General features: G+C 48.7%; 1 protein-coding gene across 2 annotated transcripts in view; it reads left to right on the top strand.

Moving 5' to 3' along the window:
* The window catches only part of SIDT1 (SID1 transmembrane family member 1), a 31,793-nt gene extending 17,162 nt beyond the window's left edge, over window positions 1-14,631 (top strand). The window contains exons 3-27 of one of the 2 annotated variants that reach the window (XM_075263320.1): window positions 3,072-3,193; window positions 3,655-3,825; window positions 4,743-4,788; window positions 4,948-5,049; window positions 5,970-6,053; window positions 7,158-7,251; window positions 7,521-7,592; window positions 7,675-7,768; window positions 8,003-8,046; window positions 8,158-8,229; window positions 8,346-8,485; window positions 8,572-8,645; window positions 8,732-8,798; window positions 9,101-9,174; window positions 9,579-9,702; window positions 10,084-10,201; window positions 10,311-10,447; window positions 10,709-10,817; window positions 11,104-11,118; window positions 11,648-11,724; window positions 12,116-12,162; window positions 12,243-12,348; window positions 12,778-12,888; window positions 13,058-13,171; window positions 14,147-14,631. In XM_075263320.1, the coding sequence (XP_075119421.1) occupies window positions 3,072-3,193; window positions 3,655-3,825; window positions 4,743-4,788; window positions 4,948-5,049; window positions 5,970-6,053; window positions 7,158-7,251; window positions 7,521-7,592; window positions 7,675-7,768; window positions 8,003-8,046; window positions 8,158-8,229; window positions 8,346-8,485; window positions 8,572-8,645; window positions 8,732-8,798; window positions 9,101-9,174; window positions 9,579-9,702; window positions 10,084-10,201; window positions 10,311-10,447; window positions 10,709-10,817; window positions 11,104-11,118; window positions 11,648-11,724; window positions 12,116-12,162; window positions 12,243-12,348; window positions 12,778-12,888; window positions 13,058-13,171; window positions 14,147-14,209 (2,277 nt within the window). In that variant the 3' untranslated portion in view covers window positions 14,210-14,631. The remainder of the gene's footprint in view (window positions 1-3,071; window positions 3,194-3,654; window positions 3,826-4,742; window positions 4,789-4,947; window positions 5,050-5,969; window positions 6,054-7,157; window positions 7,252-7,520; window positions 7,593-7,674; window positions 7,769-8,002; window positions 8,047-8,157; window positions 8,230-8,345; window positions 8,486-8,571; window positions 8,646-8,731; window positions 8,799-9,100; window positions 9,175-9,578; window positions 9,703-10,083; window positions 10,202-10,310; window positions 10,448-10,708; window positions 10,818-11,103; window positions 11,119-11,647; window positions 11,725-12,115; window positions 12,163-12,242; window positions 12,349-12,777; window positions 12,889-13,057; window positions 13,172-14,146) is intronic. The other variant, XM_075263321.1, reaches the window with a different exon arrangement.
* Window positions 14,632-15,382: the final 751 nt, after the last annotated feature.

Genomic DNA, 15,382 nt, shown 5'->3' with positions numbered 1-15,382 from the left:
GATTCCCAGGTTTGGTGAAGTAAATGGTTAAATAGAGAGGATCTGCTGCAGTGCGCTGTGAGAGCGTGCAGTGGCGGTTTTCCGTATCGTTCTTCGTCCTGTAATCCCGCTGATGTGTATTTATATAATGGGAGGTTTTTTTTCACTTTATTTGCTGTTGGTTTTTCACTTCTCAGAAATTTCCCCGGCCAAGTCTGTGCAGCGAGCGGCGGGAGGGTCATGACCTGACGGGTGACGCGTCATCCATGCCGCACGAAACAGAGGCAAAACCTCCATAGAATGACCCAGAGGAATATCCGCCCTGTCATGTGTACGACATAGATATAACCCCCCCACTATATATCAGACACGGGCCGCCTTGACGTTTGCTATTTTTTAGCCCCCTTGTAAGCCCTATGATTGTGTATTTTAGTCACATGTTGTGTATTGTGCGGCGTTTCCGTTTTGCGTCGTATTCTCTTTTCTCCTAGCCAAGGACATGTGGTTATGGCGGACTGCGGGGTGTAGCTATACGGGGGCAAAGGACACTGCGCTCACGATAACCTGCGATTTTATAGTGTCCAATGTGCGAATTGTGTATATCCTCCTTACACTTGCAGGAAAATGTTCCCAAAAAGCGCTAGGCCTCAAACCTGTCCTTGTTCCAATGGCAACCCATATCTCCAACATATAGATCCCATTCTTGGCTCCTCCCCCTAGGAACACTTTGGCGTAAGCCGCGCCCCATCCGAAGTCTATAAAATGGCCTTGTTACCCATACAAGGACACTTTCTCCTTCAGGTCGTATTTTCCAGCAGTCACAAACCAGTCCAAGATGGCGCCTGTTTATTTCCTACACTTAAAGGGGCGTATCATTGGGGGCAGGGCTTAAAGATGTCCCACGACATGGGATTCGGATATAGGTTCGTAGGCCCAGAACGATACGACCGCCTCCTACCTGTGACCCGATCCAGCGCCATATTAATACCTTACATTAGTGCTGTATATTCTCTGTACAAGTTGTCAGAGGGTGCTGATGTTCCTTAAAGGAATATTTCCTGACCTGATTTTCGTCCATATTCCCGGCGCGGTGACGTGTTTGTCGCGTTGGTTTTTAGCGGATGAGTAAATGGGTCACGGTAATTCCTATTTACACATGATCGACGTCGACGCAGCCGAGTGCGAAACGCGTTGATCTGATTCATGGAGAGATTGCAGGATGTGCGAGATAACGTAGGGTTAACAGACGGCAGGCGGCGCGCCGTGGACATCCTGCGCTACACCCGGCAGCCTGGCAACCGATCGCACACGGATAAATCTCCAGAAACATCCCAGCATCCCCCCCGCCGTTACCACGGCAACCACTTGGCCGCTTATTGATGTTTATCTGTACATCCGTCGTACAGGCCCCCGGCCGCCACAAAATCATCATCCATAATCTAGTCACCCAGCTTTTCAAGGCACCTGAAAGGTAAATCTGGATAAAACCGCTCAACTAGGCAGATTCATGGTTCAGAGCTGCGGGAAAGCTGAGTGGAAGACCCTGGTGATTGTCACCCAGCTTTCCCAGAGCCAGTGATACGTAAATCCTACTAATATTATAAGTGTGAAAGTTTGTGTGTTTGGATGTTTGTGAGTTTGGATGTTTGTTCCTCAATCACGCTAAAACGCCTGGACGGATTTTCCACAAACATAGTTTTCCCTTAGGATTGAGTCACAGGCTACTTTTGGTGCCACTAAACAACATGGCTTCCTAGCAGGAGACTCACAAAAGCAGGACTCCTAGCCCCAGCTATAGACTAACACACACTGCCTGGCATTTCCTGCCTCAACCTGCCTGCACACTCCTTACTGTCACCTCAGGAGTCGCCCTCACTCTACTCACTCACATTTACATAGCTTTCCACTATATAACAGAGTATCACTACATACACAATATAACACATCACATTGTCTGTAATACAACACATCACATTGTCTGTATCACGACATACACAATACATCACATCACATTGTCTGTATCACGACATACACACTATAACACATCACATTGTCTGTAATGCAACACATCATATTGTCTGTATCACGACATACACAATACAACACATCACATTGTCTGTATCACGACATACACAATACATCACATCACATTGTCTGTATCACTACATACACAATATAACACATCACATTGTCTGGATCACTACATACACAATACAACACATCACATTGTCTGGATCACTACATACACAATACAACACATCACATTGTCTGGATCACTACATACACAATACAACACATCACATTGTCTGGATCACTACATACACAATACAACACATCACATTGTCTGTATCACTACATACACAATATAACACATCACATTGTCTGTATCACTACATACACAATACAACACATCACATTGTCTGGATCACTACATACACAATACAACACATCACATTGTCTGGATCACTACATACACAATACAACACATCACATTGTCTGTATCACTACATACACAATACAACACATCACATTGTCTGTATCACTACATACACAATACAACACATCACATTGTCTGTATCACTACATACACAATATAACACATCACATTGTCTGTATCACGACATACACAATACATCACATCACATTGTCTGTATCACGACATACACAATACAACACATCACATTGTCTGTATCACTACATACACAATATAACACATCACATTGTCTGTATCACTACATACACAATATAACACATCACATCACATTTGCTAGCCCACCAAACTTTTGAAAGCACTTTTACAGTTTCACACGTCTGTGTCCGCCCAATTCTCAAATCACCGCAGACGAAGTCGCGGGTAAAAGCTAGTACGTAATAAATTGAGGTTTCCTTGTAATATAATCTTTTCTTCTATTCTCCATCATTCAAAGACCCCTCCTGACCTAACACGTCTCACAGCTGAGGGGTTGTTACAGTTGGATCCAGTCTCCACAATGCTCTGTGAGCTCAACACATACGCAGCACAAACCTCCTTCTGTTCTGATCGTTTGTTACAATGTGTCAGTCCGGAGTCTAATCCATTTCTCCTCTCACAGGTGGACGCTCTTCGCGTTTTCGTTCGTTCCGATTCAGACGACCTGGAGTTCCCTGTCCTGTTCGTGGTGCGTCAGCAGAAAGGAGTCCTGTCATGGCAGGTGCCCCTCGCCTTCAGGGGGTAGTAAGTACCATCTTTGTGGTGTCATTGCTCTCTGTTCTCTAGTCACATCCAGAGCTGCATGTAGAAATCTTGAAATTCCATCCTGTCCCTGCTTTTCCTGCTGGTTCAGCGTCTGCCACGTTCTGTGTTGCGTTGTGAGAGAGGCAGTGCGTTTGATTATTTTATTCATCATATGCTCTAGTCACAGGCAGAGCTGCATGCAAAACTCTTGGGAGCGCTCAGTCTGAAGGATGCCCCCTGCTGGTTCAGTGTCTGCTGTGGGAGAGCTATACAGTCTAATGCTCCAGTCACAGCCAGAGCTGCCCATTGAATACTGTATATTTTAAGATGTCTTGCTGCTTTGGTGTGCACAGAGCATGACCTGCTGCGCTGCATTGTGGAGGATGTAGTGTTGTACCGGCGGCCCCTGTATAATAGGCCGATTTAACCCCTTAGTTTCTAATGACATTCTGTTTCATCAGCTACCAAAGAACGTACACCTACCAGGACGTGAGCCGTACCCTCTGCCCCACCGACCCTGAGGGCCAGACCCCGACCTCCGAGCAGCTCATGTACATAGACATCGCCTCCATGGCGCCCACTAGGGTCAAGTATGAGCTCATAGTCAGACGACTGCCCGACTTCGAACTTCAGTAAGTGTTTGTGTTCCTTATGGGGCAGTCATGGTCTCTGCAGGGTTGTCTGCACATCAATGGTGAATTCGGCCAGATGTGACCAGTAGCGTGAATGTAATTGCCACCCAGCTTTCCCAGAGTCCTGATTGGCAAATCTACTTCAAATACAGAGAATACAAAATTGCATCACTGAGTAGATTTGTCTTTCAGGTCCCTGTGAAAGCTGGGTGAGAGGCTATAACAAACAAGGTTTGATACATGTGTTCCTTTCCTGGGATCAATTGGCCTTTGCACAGATTTTTTATACGATTGTGACCCAGCTTTCTCAGAGTTCTGCAAGGTCTATGAATATGTTTGTGACCCAGCTTTCTCAGAGTTCTGCAAGGTCTATGAATATGTTTGTGACCCGGCTTTTGTAGTCCTGATTTATTCAGAGTCTGCACAGTGAAGCCCAAACTAGCTGATGGTCTCACTTACAGCAGATTAGCTTTTCATGGGCCTGGGAAAGCTGGGTGACATAGAACTATTTCCTTGATTTGTACAGATATATGATGAGATTTTCCTAATCCCTTCGCGTTCCCACAGGATTCTTATGTCCTATGATTATCATTGTCATCCTGCTTTTCCAGGATCCTGAATTACAAATCTTCCTATGCAGGAGTTGTAAAACTTCCTATCTAGGTAGACCTGTCATGCAGGGTTCTTGGAAAGCTGGGTGACAAGTCTTATGGCAGCTGTAATGAACAGATATTGAAATGTTTGTCCTTTAGTGTCACTGGTGTTCTATGACTCAGCTTTTCCGGGATCCCGATGTCACTATTCCAAGAGAAAGCAGGTTTACTTTCAGGGCCCTGGGAAAGCTGGGTGAACCAGAATGGCCGCTGTGTGTGATGTATGTGTTTGTGCTGATGTTTGATCCCCCTCCTTTATTCCAGGACAGACGTCCCCCTGAATTTTAGCGCCTCGCCATCGCAGCCCCAGGTACGGCCTCCGCACTATCAGTTTGTGGTGTTTGCTTTCTGGGCGGGCGACGTGCCCGCAGTGTAGGTGACGGGCGGACGGGCGTGTTACAGAAATAGCAACACAGATATCGAAAGACGCAAAGACGTAGTCACCTTTAACCCTTTCTCTCCCCTGTAGTATTTCTTATACTCGTTCCCGGAGGGCGTGGACTCTGTGATCATCAAAGTGAAGTCGCTCGAAACGTTTCCCTGCACCGTGGTGTCCGTCCAGGATATTACTGTGAGTCGTCACCCAGGAATACAGACAATGGCTGAAAGAGCGCCCCCTAGAGCAAGTCATGGGTCCTCTGTAGCTGATAACAGAGACAATAGGGTGCACTGAACTGAAAGAGACTGAGGGTCTCATCCTACAGTGACCCCCCTCCCCTAAAGATTCACTCCGTAAATGAAACCCTCACTCCACGGTCTCGGGAAGCAGAATTAAAGGGGTTCCCCAAAATTAGCCAAATCTAGGTGAAAATTACCAAGCACACGTCACACATCAGCTTACTAACATTAACCGAAAATGTTGCCCCCAGTCCTGGCCATGGTGCCCGTGGTTCTCTTTATGATCGATTGGTCATGTCTGCTTAGATTTGATGGCTTAGCTCTTAGACATGACTAATCAATCCTGTAGCCGCTGTCCCTGAAATCAGTGTGTAGGGGGTGTCATTTTAATACAATATACATTAGAGAGTTGGAGTATGATGTCTGCTCAGCCCCTCCACCTTCATTACAGCGATCCCGGAGGACCCCTTTAATTCTGGTCTTCCATATAACGGGGTGAGGAGGTTCCTGGTGCGCCGTGTTCACTCATTTCACCCCGCCCTGTACATTCCTCTCATGGCATTCACTTGTTTGCCAAGTCAGTGACAGAATATGGCTCCCAGCGCTGGTACGGCGTCCACAGGCGAGAAGAAAATCGCCGTGTGCCAGGGGAATAAACAGCTGCGGGAAGAAGAGGAAATGCCATGTACCAAATGTATAAAGGGGGACAGGAGCCCCCAAAATCAGACGGCAGTACCAGGAGTCCGCCACTAGGGCGGGGATAAATCATAGAAATGCCATTGGGTTTGCCACTTCCATGTAGCATTGGTAGAACTACAAGTCCCAGGAGACTTCCTACCGTGAGGGTCACGTCTCGTCTTCTCTCTTGTCCAGTGCCCCGTCTACGATCTGGACCATAACGTGGAATTCAATGGCGTTTACCAGTCCATGACCAAGAAAACCGCCATCACCATACAGGTGAGCACCGTGGGGCAGGAGGGGTTAATACGACACATTGTCTTGTCATATAGGATGCCAATGGGCTGGGGCAAATCCGGCCCACTCCCCCATTCATTGTCATTGTCTCCTGCCATCTACTCCGTATAAAGTTACCGCTACCATAAGGGGCAGTTTTGGTAAAGCTGGTGAAGGTAAATACTGAGGGACAAGGGGGCCCAACAAGGAGCTAACGAAAGCACCAAGGATGGTGGAGAACAGTATGGAGGTATTATCTCTGTGTCTGGAGGGAGTTTTATTTGGAAAACCTATATGGGGCACAACAAGGTGTCATTATATGGGTTGTATATATGTATACTATGTGAGGGCATCATTGAGGCATTGCCTGGTACAATATGGCGGTATTATGCAGGTTATACTTGATTGTATACTATGAGGGCATCATTGAGGCATTGTCTGGCGGTATTATTTAGCTGTAATATGGTGGTATTATGTCAGCTATATATGTATAATATGTGAGGGCATCATTGAGGCATTGTATGGCGGTATTATTTAGGTGTAATATGGTGGTATTATGCGGGTTATATTTGATTGTATACTATGAGGGCATCATTGAGGCATTGTCTGGTACAATATGGTGGTATTATGTGGGTTATAATTGGTTGTATACTATGTGAGGGCATCATTGAGGCATTGTCTGGTACGATATGGCGGTATTATGTGGGTTATATTTGAACTGTATATATGTATACTGTATGAGGGCATCATTGAGGCATTGTCTGGCGGTATTATTTAGGTGCAATATGGTGGTATTATGTCAGCTATATATGTATAATGTGTGAGGGCATCATTGAGGCATTGTCTGGCAGTATTATTTGGGTGTATTATGGCGGTATTATGTGGGTTATATTTGATTGTATACTATGAGGGCATCATTGAGGCATTGTCTGGCGGTATTATTTAGACACTGGATGTCAGTATTCTAGCACTATATTTGCAGTATTATTTGGGCACTTTATGGAGGTGTTGTGTCTGGGGGTACAGCTGAGGGTCAGGTTTGGGGTGGTTCCACTTCCGCCCTTTCTTGCCCCTTCAGGGGTAACTTGTGATTTTCTCTCCATTCAGAGGAAGGATTTCCCTAAAGGTCAGTTCTACACGGTTTTCGTCATCAAGCCTGAAGACTATGCGTGCGGTGGCTCTGTCCCAGTGGCCACTATAGGTAAGAGGCGCCCCTTACTGGTCACATGGAAGAACTGCAGCTGGTGTACTTTATTATTCTGTATTGATTACGTGATGGGGGGAGGGACAGGTCTCATACGTCTCACAGCTGAGGGTTTGTTACAGTGGTCCAGACTGCTGAATGCAATAATCTTATATAGAGGATAATGCTATACTAATAGCGCTGCCACCTAGTGGTCTGACCAGGAGGGCCTCTCTCTGCTGCCCCCCTTAGGGGTAACATTAATCTTCTGCTATCATTTCCCACAGGGACCGGTAACCACACCTGGAATCTGAAACGGGTAAAGCACATGGAGGTGACCATCACTCCGTCCATCAATAGTAAGTGACCCCCGGGGGCTCCACATATATACTATATACTGTGTACACAGTCACTGTCACAGGTGTGTCCTCTGCTCCCCAGATTCGGTCTACATCCACGCCACCCTCCTCTGCCTCCTCTTCTTCCTCATCTTCTACCTGGGGGCCTTCCTGGTGTTTTTTATTAACCATTTCAGGTGAGTCCCAGATGTGTGTATCCCAGTATTATAGAGCACAGCGCCCTCCTGTGGTGACTGTAGGTAGTACATGCCCTGTAGTCCGCCATCTTGTGGTGACTCGGGGTATTACATGTCATGTAGTGAGCCATCTTGTGGTGACTTTGGGTATTACGTGCCATGTAGTGAGCCATCTTGTGGTGACTTTGGGTATTACATGTTGTACTCTTGATAATGAATTCTTTGCTGTTCCAGGAAGCAGAAGAAAGCTCTGAACATGAATGGGAGCCCGGATGAAGGTACGACCTCTGAGGATTTATAGGGATTACGCCCCCCCCCCCCCCCCCCCCCCGAGTACTGTAGTCACTGCACCCGGGGAGATCATGTGACATGTGTTGTATCTATTACAGGAGAGGGAACGGTGGCGGCTTCACACCCCATCACCACCAGCACCCCGGAGGGCAGCAGCTATGGGGCTATAGGTAATAGCACAGGACACACAGACTGTCCCCTCACCCTCACCTTGTGCCTCGAGGCCGGATTATTAGACATTCTGGATTATTAGATTCTGGATTACAATCTGGATTTGTCTCCCCAGATGAATCACGACAGAGAAAAGGGAAATCCCTTCCCCCCATTCCTCGCCCGCGGGTTTACTCCGACAGCTCTGTGGATGAAGAGAGCGACTTTGATGGAATCCCAGAGATGGAGAGCGATAAAAATGTCATCCAAGCCAAGGTAGAGGTCACATGACCACGCCTGCCGCCATATTGCCTCCATAGATCTCAATATCACATGGCTGATCACTCGTCTTCTTCTTCCAGACTTTCCTGTACGTGTCCGATCTGTCCATCAAGGACCGGAGAACCATCAGTAAGAAGTACAAGATCTACTTCTGGTGAGTGCGTCCTGTCCTGCGACCTGGCGTCTCTGCCATCGCCACTGACCATGGCTTTTATGGCTTCCTTTCTCCTTCCTGCACAGGAACATCATCACCATCGCCGTCTTCTACGCTCTGCCCGTCATCCAGCTCGTCATCACCTACCAGACGGTACGTATCTGTATGGCATCATGGGAGATGTAGTGTTTCCTGCTCTACATCCACCATAGATTAGAGAACGCTCCACACTGAGCCTGAACCAGCAGGGGGCGCAGTGAGATGTCCATGCAGCTCTGGATGTGACTGGAGCATAGGACATGATATAAAATCTGTATGTGTAGGCAGATGTAACCATTAAGATGTTGTGGGGGGGGGGGGGGTCATTGGGGTGTGGTCAGACCTCATTTCGTGTTCCGCCCCTTGGTCATCCTCCATTGCCGCGCTGTTGATTTCCGTTCTCCATATTTCACCAGGTTGTCAATGTTACTGGAAACCAGGACATCTGTTACTATAACTTCCTGTGCGCCCACCCGCTTGGGGTTCTAAGGTGAGGAGGGGTCACTTCACCCCATTATATAGGGCTGAGTTCACACCCATAGATTTATCCACTACTGGGAAAGCTGGGTGACCGCCAGTATGTCCCCACTACAGCCCCCGTAGTCCCAGGTACAGCAGCAGCATAGTCTAGGTGATACACTCCCCCTCCCCCATATCACTACATACCTGGCTCCCCTTCAGGAGCATGGGAAAGCTGGGTGAAAATCCTATCTGAGCACCGTGATGGCGCATGTGGGAAATGTAATGATGCAGAACTAGTTAGATGTGGGGGGTTGAGAAGGCTGGCTGATGACTATAGGATCTGTCCTGGCGGCCATATTGGTTGTCACCCAGCTTTCCCACCAATAGGGATTTACCAGCTGGCGATATTGATGGCTTTCTCTCCGTCTTTAGCGCCTTCAATAACATCCTGAGTAACCTGGGCCACGTCCTCCTCGGATTCCTCTTCCTGCTCATCGTCCTGCACAGAGATCTGCAGCACCGCGGCCTCCTGGAGGCGAACGACGTCTACGCCCTGGTACGAGACCCGCCATCGCCATGATACCAGGGGAGCAGCGTTATGTAAATGAAGCGCAGTGAGAAGCTCCGCCCCGATCTGTAGACGCTTCAGTATCCCTGAACCTAAAACCTCACAGCTGCGGCTTTGTTACAGTTGTATCCAGTCCAGGCTGATACATTGTAACAAACTCTCAGGACATTGAGCTCATGAGGATGGTCTAGGCTGGAGGTAACAGTGACAAATCCGCAGCTGTGATCAGTCTGAGGTCTGGACTGGTGAATGTCAATGCTTCATTTACATATATTTAGGGAGGGGCGTGACTACCCCAATATTTAGGGAGGGGCTTGCAGTTAGCGATCTGACCCAGCTTTGATGATGTTCGTTCCGTTCTCGTCGCAGGAATTCGGGATCCCCAAACACTTTGGCCTCTTCTACACGATGGGCATCGCCCTGACCATGGAGGGCGTCCTCAGCGCTTGTTACCATGTCTGCCCCAACTACTCCAACTTCCAGTTTGGTAAGAGACGGGTCACATAACAGCCCACATCTGCAGGCAGAGAATGCTGGGAGTTGTAGTTCAGCGCAGGCAGGACGTGGCCGATAACGTTACTCCATTCCCTCCGCAGACACCTCCTTCATGTACATGATCGCCGGGCTCTGTATGCTGAAGCTGTACCAGACGCGGCACCCCGACATCAACGCCAGTGCCTACGCTGCCTACGCCTCCTTCGCTTTGGTCATTTTCCTGGCGGTTCTGGGGGTGGTACGTACTCCAGTCACTGATAAATCAGTATCCCATCATGCCTTTGGCCTATAGTGATATATAGGGAGCCCCGTACAAGGTGTGTCCTGCTCTGGTCATCTGATTATCGGGAATCGGTAACTGGGGTCAGATTATGGCACAGCTCCTCTACTCCAGTCACACCCAGAGCTGCAACAACTATTCTGAAGCTGCTTTCCATGTGACTGGAGTATGGTTATAAATTCCTGACCTCGGATCCTGACGCCTCTTCCCCTCCTCCAGGTTTTCGGGAAGGATAACTGGTGGTTCTGGGTGATCTTCTCCATCATCCACGTGGTGGGGTCCCTGGCGCTCAGCACTCACATCTACTACATGGGACGCTTCAGGATCGGTGAGAAGGGGGGGTGGGTCGGCTATAGCGGGGGAGGGGGAGAATCTCCTGCACACCTGACACTACCTGGTAGACTCCGCTCTGACCCCCGAGAACAATGGACCCCCCGACACCAAGCACTGGGCCAGCCCTGACCACTCTGTACTGTGACTGCATCCCTAACATCACGGACATGTAGACATATGACGGGGGGGGGGGGGGGGGGGGTTACTGCTGCCCCCTCCCTGCTGCTGGTTTCCTCCTTTCTGACGCTCTCCATCTCTCTGCTCTCTCCTCTGCTCTCCAGACGTATCTAATGCAGGTAACGTCTTCTCCACCTTTTTTTTTGGCTGGGCGGGGTTCTCATTAAAAATGTGTAAACTGTTTCTTATGATCTTACTTCTAGGCTGAGATCTCATAGATGGATGTTACAGGCCCAAAGCCTGAGGCTGCACTACTGAGAGGTCCTATGGCGGCTCCGTCCAGTCATCCTGTTGGTCCTCATGGTCAGATTTGGTGAATTGGGTCCACACGCGTCTCCGTGAAAGGGGGTTGCTGTCCCCAGAGTCTCAGTAGTGCAGCCTCAGGCTTTGGCCTGTTATTTCCAGATCTGAGTGACTTATTAATGGTTTCACATCGGTCAGGTCTTCCTTAATGAATCCGATAAGTCATCCCCATCACACTTAAAGGTCCAGGAGGATGAGATCTGGGGTCTATGAGGATTCATCTTAAAGGGGTTGTCAGAGATTACCCTCTAACTAGTGACGGCCATGTCTGCGCGGACATACGGCGCCGTATATCTCAGACCCCTGCGAGCGACTTTCCAGCTTCGCCTTCTGCTTTCTTCACAGATTTTGGGATCTTCCGGCGAATCTTCCAGATCCTGTACACGGACTGCGTGCAGCAGTGCAGCCGGCCCATGTACATGGTAAGTGACAACCAGAATCGGCGCGATCGCCGCTAGTACAGCAGAAGAGGGCGGAGTTTGGATTGAGCCATGTGATGACATCATCATCAATCACAGTTATCCTAACATAGTCTGCAATCCCCAGGACACGATCACTGACCTGAAGCGGCATGCAGTGCTGTCAAGGCCCCTCCCATTTCCCCATAACAATGAATTGAAGGGGCGGAGCTGTGACTACTTTGCTGATGGTTTAGAAACCCAATATGCTTAACCATTTGTGTCCAGGACTGCCATGTCTCTCTCGTAAGCTCCGCCCCTTGTGACAATCACATGACCCCACGTAGCGTATGTTATTATTATTGGTGGGCGTGTTTTGGGGGCGTGGTCTGATTGTCGCCATCTACTCTCTCAGGACAGGATGATCCTGCTGATCGTGGGGAACATCGTCAACTGGTTCTTGTGAGTTGCGGACACCATGTAGCGCGAGTGTCGTCATGTGTCACGGGGGAGTGCTGACCTCTGACCTCCTTGTCTTGTAGCGCCATCTTTGGTTTGGTGTATCGCCCCCGGGACTTCGCCTCCTACTTGTTGGGGATCTTCATCTGTAACCTGCTGCTGTATCTGGCGTTCTATATCATCATGAAGGTAACGTGGGAAGGGACAGCGCAAGACAGCCCCTGACCCAGTATAGGCAATAGAGCAGTCACCCAGCTCTCTCAGACCCCTGACTGGCAACACTATTGTTATACACCTGTGTACTTGGCTATATTCACAGTCATCCAGCTTTGCCAGACCCCTGACTGACCACAGTACCAAAGTATGTCTTACCACAACCCCCACATTGCAGTATCACTGGCCTTAGTCATTGTCACCCAGCTTTCCTAGACTCCTGACTAGTAACAGTACCATGTCATGTAGCCTGGCCCTATTATCCATCACCCAGCTTTCCCAGAGTCCTAACTGGCACCAATACCATGTTATGTAGTACTACACCCCCTTGCATTGCCACATTATCTGGCACCCAGCTTTCCTGGTAGCAGATGTAGTAAACACGCTCTCATTTTCCTGTTGCAGCTCCGCAGCTCAGAGAAAATTCGCCCGCTGCCGCTCTTCTGTATTTTGGCCACTGCTGGCCTCTGGGCCGCCGCTTTATACTTCTTCTTCCAAAACCTGAGCAGCTGGGAGGTGAGAATGAGAATAAGCCCCAGTGTGAGCTCCTCAGGTCGCCACCCGCTGGACGTCAGCCGTACTGCACAGAGGAATGTGATTGTAGTGCTGACATCTAGTGGCCAATAAGAAAACTGCAATATTCTCAAATTTTTGTGATACTAAAAAAAATCTAAAATGATTCCAGGAGAGTCCGGCGCAGTCGCGGGAGAAGAATCGCGAGTGTATCCTTATGCACTTTTTCGATGACCATGACATCTGGCACTTTCTATCTGCGACTGCCATGTTCTTCTCATTTCTGGTGAGTAGTCAGGCGTGTGCACTACAAGTGACAGGTTACCTGTATCCTCCGCTGATACCATACAGTGTAATACTGGAGGACTGCAGTCTACCTATGGAGAGCTCCATAGTAATGTTCCTATGGCAGGCCCAGGATACTGCGATACTAATGGCAGGGCCACATGTGACTGCAGCATTGCAAGGGTTAAAGGGATCCTATCAACGGATACCTTTTTTTCTAACACGTAGGAGTAGCCTTAAGAAAATCCATTCTTCTCCTACCTTAGATGTCTTCTCCGCGCTGCCGTTCGGTAGAAATCCCAGTTTTCGTCGGTATGCAAATGAGTTCTCTCGCAGCACTGGGGGCGTCCCCAATGCTGTGAGAGAACTCTCTAGTGCCGCCTCCATCTTCTTCTGGAACGACCTCTCCTTGTGTCGTCTTCCGTCCTGGGTTTCAATCTTCTAGGCCTTGGGCAGAACTGACTGCGCATGCCTGGGCCACAAGAAAATGGCCGCGTACAGCGTAAGCTGGTGTAAGCAGCCATTTTTTTGTGGCCCGGGCATGCGCAGTTGGTTCTGCCCGAGTCCTAGAAGATTGAAACCCAGGACGGAAGACGACACAAGGAGAGGTTGTTCCAGGAGAAGATGGAGGCTTTGCTAGAGAGTTCTCTCGCAGCACTAAGGACGCCCCCAGTGCTGTTTGAGCGCTGAGGTCCGCCCCCAGTGCTGCGAGAGAACTCATTTGCATACCAAAGAAAACCCAGATTTCTACCGAACAGCGAGCGGAGAAGACATCTAAAGATAGAAGAATAGACTTTCTTAAGGCTACTCCTACGTGTTAGAAAAAAAGGGTATCCAATGATAGTATCCCTTTAATGATCACAATCTGATCTGTCCCCGATCGATCACCAACCCGCTGTGTGAACGTCCGTGACCATGTTGGCCTCATGATTTCTGCTCCTTTGCTCCTCCTGTCCTAATTCTTCACCTTCCTCAGGTTCTCCTCACATTGGACGACGACCTGGACGATGTGCGCAGAGACAAGATCCCGGTTTTCTGAGGAGATGTCTCCGTTACTCCTTCCTGTGCCTGGGTCCCGCGCAGGCGTCGCGCTGAGTTTACCTTCCTGATGTCCAAAAGGAAGAAGAGGAGGAGAAATGGCCGGAGGCAGATGAAGAAGGAGCAGCGGCCTGGCTGCACTCCACCGGAAGATACCTGCTGCCTGTGTGCCACCGCCACCGCTCGGGGGTCACCGTCCTGCCAGACTCGCTCATCACAAGTCTCAGGAACGTTTTCCCCAATTCCTCCGCTGCAGACACAACTCCATCCTGCCCAGGCGGCCATGTTGGTGCCACCTGCTGGTCAGGCCTGGGATTACTGCCAAATCATTGATTTACTTAAACGTTGCCAATTTTTGTAAGATCTTTTTACCTGTCAGACCCCGTAGCCTGCGCTTTACAGACTGTCCGGTGCACGACAACCCCCCCCACACACACACACACACACACACACACACACACACACACACACACCCCCGCCCACATTGTGTTAACTCTATCAGTGCTGCTCGTGTTGTGCAATTTTGTGGATCTTTTACTTAATTTATTGGAATGTGATTTGTACATTTATTTTTGTGATGAAAACCTCAAAATTTTGGCAAATGTCAAGAACTCGCCAACGTTGGACTGCTGCAATGTGTCCGCCTATTGTTGCTAAGGAAGAAGGTTGTCCCCGATCCCACCACAGACCGGGCCCCTCCAGACTCCTGAGCACATCACTATTACACTTTTTACAGGAACAGTAAATGCATCTGAAATTCTCTCACTTGCTCTTTATTTCCTAAGGCAAAAAAAACGACAAACTCCTGTTCTAGTTTCCAGATCACCCAGCTTTCCAAAGCTCCTAAATAGCAGACACCTCTGGAGTGTCAATTCCCAAGTATTAGACCTGTTTGTCTTCTTCTCTCCATCGTGTGCTAATGTCAGTCTTCACTGCCGTTCTGGCATGCTATTCATGAACCAGAAGACTCAGAATAAACCAAACTACAAGTCTCCCTCACAGAGCGTGGAAATGCGGAGAGAGAGAATCAAAATAATCTGCAGGGGTGCAAGAAGTAAAATGTGACTATGAACACGAAAAGCTACGGCTGTAATCTATAGGGGGGGGGGGGAAGTCAGTGTGTGTGTATATATATATATATATATATATATATATATAGAAGGATTCCTGATCT

Source organism: Leptodactylus fuscus, chromosome 2 (genome assembly GCF_031893055.1).
Source record: "Leptodactylus fuscus isolate aLepFus1 chromosome 2, aLepFus1.hap2, whole genome shotgun sequence".
Classification (NCBI taxonomy): domain Eukaryota; kingdom Metazoa; phylum Chordata; class Amphibia; order Anura; family Leptodactylidae; genus Leptodactylus; species Leptodactylus fuscus.
Note: the sequence above shows the minus strand (reverse complement) of the source record. Positions and strands in the feature narration are given on the sequence as shown.